Source organism: Strix aluco, chromosome 7 (assembly GCF_031877795.1).
Source record: "Strix aluco isolate bStrAlu1 chromosome 7, bStrAlu1.hap1, whole genome shotgun sequence".
Taxonomy (NCBI): Eukaryota; Metazoa; Chordata; class Aves; order Strigiformes; family Strigidae; genus Strix; species Strix aluco.
Genome location: NC_133937.1, coordinates 26751532 through 26757664, shown reverse-complemented (window position 1 = coordinate 26757664; position 6133 = coordinate 26751532). Strand labels below are relative to the sequence as shown.

General features: G+C 63.3%; 1 protein-coding gene across 3 annotated transcripts; it reads left to right on the top strand.

Annotated features, from left to right (window-relative positions):
- The first annotated feature begins 34 nt into the window (after positions 1 to 34).
- Positions 35 to 5129, top strand: SFXN3 (sideroflexin 3). 3 transcript variants are annotated; one of them, XM_074831144.1, is made up of 11 exons: positions 35 to 135; positions 688 to 854; positions 1076 to 1246; positions 1417 to 1515; positions 1792 to 1867; positions 2270 to 2355; positions 2771 to 2898; positions 3026 to 3075; positions 3231 to 3280; positions 3744 to 3791; positions 4150 to 5129. In XM_074831144.1, exons 2-11 carry the CDS (start codon positions 691 to 693, stop codon positions 4244 to 4246), a joined length of 969 nt encoding a protein of 322 aa, XP_074687245.1. In that variant the 5' UTR covers positions 35 to 135; positions 688 to 690; the 3' UTR covers positions 4247 to 5129. The 3 variants fall into 3 exon arrangements, with proteins under 3 accessions (XP_074687245.1, XP_074687246.1, XP_074687247.1); XM_074831145.1 differs by lacking the exon at positions 3231 to 3280; XM_074831146.1 differs by lacking the exons at positions 3744 to 3791; positions 4150 to 5129 and having other exon boundaries at positions 3168 to 3261.
- Positions 5130 to 6133: the final 1004 nt, after the last annotated feature.

Here is a 6133-nt window from a genome sequence, read left to right as displayed (position 1 = left end):
CGCGGCGCCGCCCGGTTCCCCCCCTCCCTGCCGCGGGGCCGCCCCCCCCGTGACGAGGCCGGACGTCAGCGCGCCGGGCGGGAGCGGGGCGGCGGCGGCGGCGGCGGGGGCACGGCGGGCGCTGCCCGGGAAGCCGTAAGTGCGGGGGGCGGCCCTGGCCCGGGTCGTTATGGTGGGGGGGGTCACGCGTGGGGGGAGGGATGCGCGGCCCCGGGGCGAGGAGCAGAGTCCCTCTTCTCGCGGGAAAGGGCGGGCGTGGAAATGGGGCTGGGCCGTGTGTTTCGGTGCCTTCCCGGGGTTTTCCGCCTTCCCCGTGCCCTTCCTCGCCCCCCTCCCGCGGCTGGCAGCACCGCCAGCCCCGAGTCGGCGTGTCCGCGTCCCCCCCCACCCGTGGCCGCGGTGTCCTACTGGGGTGGGGGCGGTTCCGAACTGTCCTGGTGGCTGGTGCCGGCTGGGTTGGGGGGGTCCCCGCTGACAGATTGCAGGGCGAGGGGACGCAGCGGTGGTGTCACCCACCCACGAGCTGCCCCATCTGCTGGGTGGGCTCGGGGCTCCCCACTCAGCTCCATTGCCACGGGGCTCCCCGTTTCCCCCCCGTGTCCCCCCTGGCAGGGGGAGCTCCAGAGGTGCCCCCGCAGGGACACACACAGGCACCACATCCCCCATAACCGCTCCCCACCCCCCCAGAAAATGCCACCATCCCTGCCTGCCACCATCAACATCCGGGAGCCCCGCTGGGACCAGAGCACCTTCCAGGGCCGGGCCAAGCACTTCTTCATGGTGACCGACCCCCGAAACCTGCTGCTCTCGGGGGCCACGCTGGAGGAGGCCCGCCGGGTGGTGGAGGACTACAGGTACTGAGGGGGGAGCCATACCCCCAGCACCGCTCCCAGCAGGATACGAGCCGTGGGGCCATCCTCAGGGGTGGGAATGGGAGCTGTGCTGCCCCCCTCCAGCCAAAGCTAGTCCCCCAGATTACCTGGCTGGTCCCTAAGGCATCTCCCAGCTGCCCCACATGGGGTGGGGGACGAGGTAGGCAGAGGATCTCCCAATGGGTGCGGCCCTTACCTGGCAGGGCGGGCACAGTACCCCCGGGGCTGACGGAGGACCAGCTTTGGCGGGCGAAGTACATCTACGACTCGGCTTTTCACCCCGACACGGGGGAGAAGATGCTCCTCGTGGGACGCATGTCTGCCCAGGTCCCCATGAACATGACCATCACCGGTTGCATGCTGACCTTCTACAGGTACCTGTCTCTTCCTCACCCCAAGGCCAAAAGGGTGCCAGGAGGGTGGGGGAACCCTCCTGGCCCTGGGGTGAGGAGGGGACGCATGCCCCATACCCCTCAAGGCACCCATGCCATAGGAGCATGGGTGACATCCCCCAGTGCCACCAGCACCCTCCTCTTTCTGGTAGGACCACGCCGGCCGTGCTCTTCTGGCAGTGGGTCAACCAGTCCTTCAACGCCATTGTCAACTACACCAACCGCAGCGGGGATGCACCCATCACCCCCAGGTAAGCATCCCTCTGACCAGGCCCCCAGGGTACCCCAAAATGCCGTGGCGGGGTGCCTTGAAGAGCTTCTTGAATAGCAGGGGGGCTGTGAGATGGGACAGTGGGGACCTGGCGCAGCCAGAGGTGGACACCAGTGGGTCTGTCAAGGTTGGTGGTAGAGCTGGGAGAGGAACCCAAGTATCTGCTGCTATTGAAGGGCACGTTGTCCTCTCCTTTGGCTGGGGGGCATGGTCTGGGGTGACCCTGGCTCATCTGTGTCATCTCCTGCTCTTGCAGCCAGCTGGGGACTGCCTATGTGAGTGCGACCACGGGGGCAGTTGTCACAGCGCTGGGACTCAAATCGCTCACCAAGGTAAGGTGGCCCTTGGCCAGTGCTGGCCAGGGCACCTGGACCCTCCCCATGAGGTCTCCCTGAGCTCCCCATCACCTGGGGCAGGGGAGAAAATGGAGGAGCAGAGTTGCCAGGGGGCACCCACACAAGGCAGCAGCTCTCCCCAGCAATGGCTCCAGAGATGGCCTGGTCCCCTGGCCACGCTCCATCCCCAGCTGCATCTCTCCAGGCTTCTTTCACCCCTTGGCCTCCCTCCAGGGCTGGGAGGGGACATGGGACCCCCCGGGACCCCCTGGGCTCTGCAGCTTTGACTGGCTGGGAATTGCAGGGAGGGAATGGTTTTCACCAGTGGGGTCTTGCAGGGGGACAGCCAGCTCTGCCCCCAGACCCTATGTGTGACGTGCTCCCTGCTTGCCCCTCCAGCACTTGCCAGCCATCATCGGCCGGTACGTACCTTTTGCAGCCGTGGCTGCTGCCAACTGCATCAACATCCCGCTGATGAGGCAGAGGTGAGCCCCTGGGCTGGGCTGGGGTGCTTGGGCTCATGTCGGGGTTCACCAGGCACTGGTGGGGGACACAGGGAGCAGCGCCCTGGGTTTGCAGGGGACTTTCTTCCTGGTCCTGCTGGGATCCCTTACCCTGGGGGGTTGGTTTGAGGGCACAAGCACTCAGTTGTATCCCAAGGGGTTATCGGTTAAGCTGGCTGTGAACTCCCCATCCCCATCCAGCCCTGTTGAGGACACCCCAAGTGTGAATGTGGGTCCAGCTGACCGCCCCCTCCGACTTAGTATGCAGGCAGTGGATGTGGGATACGGGAGGATGCCAACCTCCCTTGGAGATGTGTGCTTGTGCTGTGTCCCTCCCTGTCCCTTGATCTCCCCACCCATGTGCCCTGGGCCCCCCTCACCCCTGCTCTTCCTGCAGAGAGCTCAAGCTGGGGATCCCCATCACAGATGAGAATGGGAATCGTCTGGGCGAGTCCACGGCCGCAGCCCAGAAGGCCATTTTCCAGGTGGTGGTGTCCCGCATTGGCATGGCAGCTCCGGCCATGGGTGAGTGTCCCCTCTTCCACCTGTGTCTGGGGGCTGCAACTGGTCCCTGACAGCATGGAATGGGGTCCCATGACTGGTGGGGGGCTGTGAGTGCACTGGGATCTCATTTTCTTCCCCTCTGCCCCAGCCATCCCCCCAGTGATCATGAATGCGCTGGAGAAGAGAGCTTTCCTGAAGGTACTTGTGGTCCTGGGGCGGGGGGGTGGGCAGGGGGACACCCCCCTAGCTTGTCACAATGCTGACACCTCTTGGGGCTGGCGCCCCATCAGGGAACAGACACCTTCCCACCCCGTCCACCCCCCTGACGTGCAGCCTCTCCCTGTCCCCGGCAGCGATACCCGTACCTGAATGCCCCTCTGCAGGTCGGCCTGGTGGGACTCTGGTAAGTCACCCTCCGTTGATGGGCATCGTCACCCTGGCAGCAGACCGAGCCCGGGTATGGGAGACAGTGCTGCTGGGGGGTCTACTCAGCAGGGGCTAGGGCCACCCCAGAGCTCTTCAGGGAGATGCCGGAGCTTGGCCAGGCTGGTGCCCCCCAGGCAGATGGGATGGGATGTGAGGTCCTGGGGCCGGGAGCTGTTCTGCTGCATCTTGATGTCTCTCAAGCCTGCCGTGGGCTCCTGCTCAGCATTGCTGTTCCCCCACACTGAAGGAGAGAGGCTTTGCCCCACTTCAGGAGCCAAATGCAGGGTCGGGAGCTTGGAGAGGGCATCTCCTTACCCCTTTCCTGGCTGAGGATCCGGCACAGCTCCAGGCTGCCTCCTTGCTGCTCTGGAGTCAGGCTGCGGGTGGGAGTGGGTGATTTATGCAGCCCAGCTTCTCCTCTCCATGTCTTTCCCTTGCAGCTTGGTGTTCGCGACCCCGCTGTGCTGCGCGCTGTTCCCGCAGAAAAGGTAAGGACGAGCACCTTGTCCACGTGTGCAGCCCCGTGGGACGGGGCATGGGGTGCAGGCAGGAGGTGCGTGAGCTCCTTGTGCTCTCTGACCCACAAGAGATACTTTTGCTCCTTCAAGCAGTCAGAGGCTTGAAACTGTATGCGCACATCCCTGTGCACACGCAGCGGAGCAGACCCAAAGGTCTGAGCTGGGCCATGGGGACGACAACGCCGTGGGGTGCAGGTGGGGAGGGGGCGGCAGGGGACGACAACCCCGTGGGGTGCAGGTGGGGAGGGGGCAGCAGCAGGTGGTTTCCCAACCTGGGCTCCCAGTGGGTGTCCCCCCTCCATCCTCTATATCTGTGTCCCCTTGGCAGCTCGATGCCTGTGAGCCGCCTGGAGCCTGAAGTCCAAGCTCGGATCCGGGAGAAAGACCCGGGGCTGGAGACTGTCTACTTCAACAAAGGGCTCTGAACGGGGGGCCTGGGGCAGCTGAGACGCGTGCCACAGAGCCACTGGGCCGGCACACCGCTGAGCTTCGCCCCTCGGAGCCCCTTGGGGCTGCCGCTGCTTTTGTTTGGCCATCGCGTGTCCATAGGTCCCAGGTGCTCATCCCTGTTTCCCAGGATGCCCACAGCCATGAACCCCGTCCCCGTGCCCGGGCTCAGCCCTGCTCTGGGGACCTCCCGGCTGGCACCCAGGTGCATTTCTCCTGCGCTCACCCTGCGTGTGCCTGTAGCTGTGTGCGGTGCACGGGGGAGCGTGGGCAGCGGGACCAGGGACCCTGCAAGCAGGGATGTGGGGTGGGGAAGGAAACGGTGCTCCCCAGCTTTAGGAGGCAGCGGACAATCATGGTGTTCGAGGGTTGAACCCCTCTGCAGGCACCCCATGTTCCCTGGTGGTTCATCAGCTGGTGCCTGGGGATGGCAGAGCAGCTTTTGGAGAGGAAAACTCCCCATATCCAAAATAGCCATGGTGAGTGATTTCAAGCGGGCACAGTGGCTCGAACCCAGGCGGGGCTCTCCCAGCCCAGGCGTGCGCTCTCAGCTCACCCTCTGCTCTCCTGGGCTGCTCTGGGGATTTAATCTAGCTTTCTGCTCCTTCCATCCTCAGAGCAAATGGCACATTTTAATCCCAGCAGAGAGTCCTCCTTTTTATTCTCATTTTAATGCCATCTCTGTTCAGGGCTGGGCTCCCTCCCGAGGGGTCACTACCCCCTCCTGGAGTGCTTGCTTTCAGGTGGACCTTCTCAGATAGCTTTAAGTGCACCGTGGTTTCCTCTAGTTATTTTTGATATACGTATAATGTACCTATATATACCAAATAATAAAGGCAGGTTGTTTATACAAAACCTAAAGCAAAGAGAAGCGTGTTGCTTGCCGATTTGTATATGGTGGAAAGGGACTGCCATCAGGGTGAGAACGGGAGCAGGAGGGATGGGCAGGTGAGCTGCCAGGGTACCCCTGTGCTCCCCAGGGCCAGGTTCTGCTCCCCGCTTTCCAGCCCACTGCCTTTGCAGCAGTGCCGGCTGGCTTGGCGTGTGGTTAAGCTCATCCAGCTGTCAGGAGGGCTTTTTTTAGCACCGAGGGCTTTGCACCTCGCTGCCGCACAGAAGGCTCTGCAAAGCTGCTGCCCTGGATGCTGCTGGTTTGGAGAGACCGGAGCGTCCCCCCAGCTCTGCCCATGCTCCCACCCCCTCTAGCAGCCCGCTCACAGGACACTCTGCTTCAATCCCAGCCCTAGGCCTGCACCTGCCTCTCCAGTGAGGATATTTTTATCCAGCTTTCTATGCACGGCTATCAGAGAGCACGTCGCTGCTGTCACGGGACCCTGGCAAGCCTGCAGGCAGCGGCTGTGTCACCCACAGGCCAAGGCAGTCAGAAGGAGCGATGGGTGTACATGCAAGGAGAGGAGGGATGGAGGCAGCCACGCTCTGCAGAGCCCCCGCGCTGCGCCAGGACAGAGGGGCGAGAGTCGCTGCAAAGCCAAAGATGGGCAGATGCAGCAGCTGGTGAGATAAGGGCCAGGCAGCCCAGAGCCACCCTGTGCCACAGCTTCCCCAGCAGGCAGGGGCTGGCAGAGGCTGGGCAGGGGGTGCTCCCCTGCCCGGGGGCAGCCAGGAGGACATCTGCACCCAGCACCCACCCAGGGTGGGGGAGTGGACTGGGATAAGTGCGTCAGAGATCTGTCCCCCTCCTTCTGCTGGGCCCGGCATATTGCAAATATCTCCCCTGAGCCAGCCATTGGCGGCTTATAAATAATGCAGCCCCTCGCTGCGCAATAAGGGCTTGTCAGTAGCTATTCTGCTCTCATAAATTAAAGATGAAAAGGTACAAGGCTCTTGCCAGAAAAATGAAGACA

Bases quoted from the DNA above. Each gene is read 5' to 3' on its own strand.
- SFXN3 (XM_074831144.1), top strand. From the start codon at position 691: ATGCCACCATCCCTGCCTGCCACCATCAACATCCGGGAGCCCCGCTGG. The intron at 2,356-2,770 runs GTGAGCCCCTGG...CTCTTCCTGCAG, and splicing joins ATCCCGCTGATGAGGCAGAG to AGAGCTCAAGCTGGGGATCC. The intron at 3,792-4,149 runs GTAAGGACGAGC...TCCCCTTGGCAG, and splicing joins GCGCTGTTCCCGCAGAAAAG to CTCGATGCCTGTGAGCCGCC.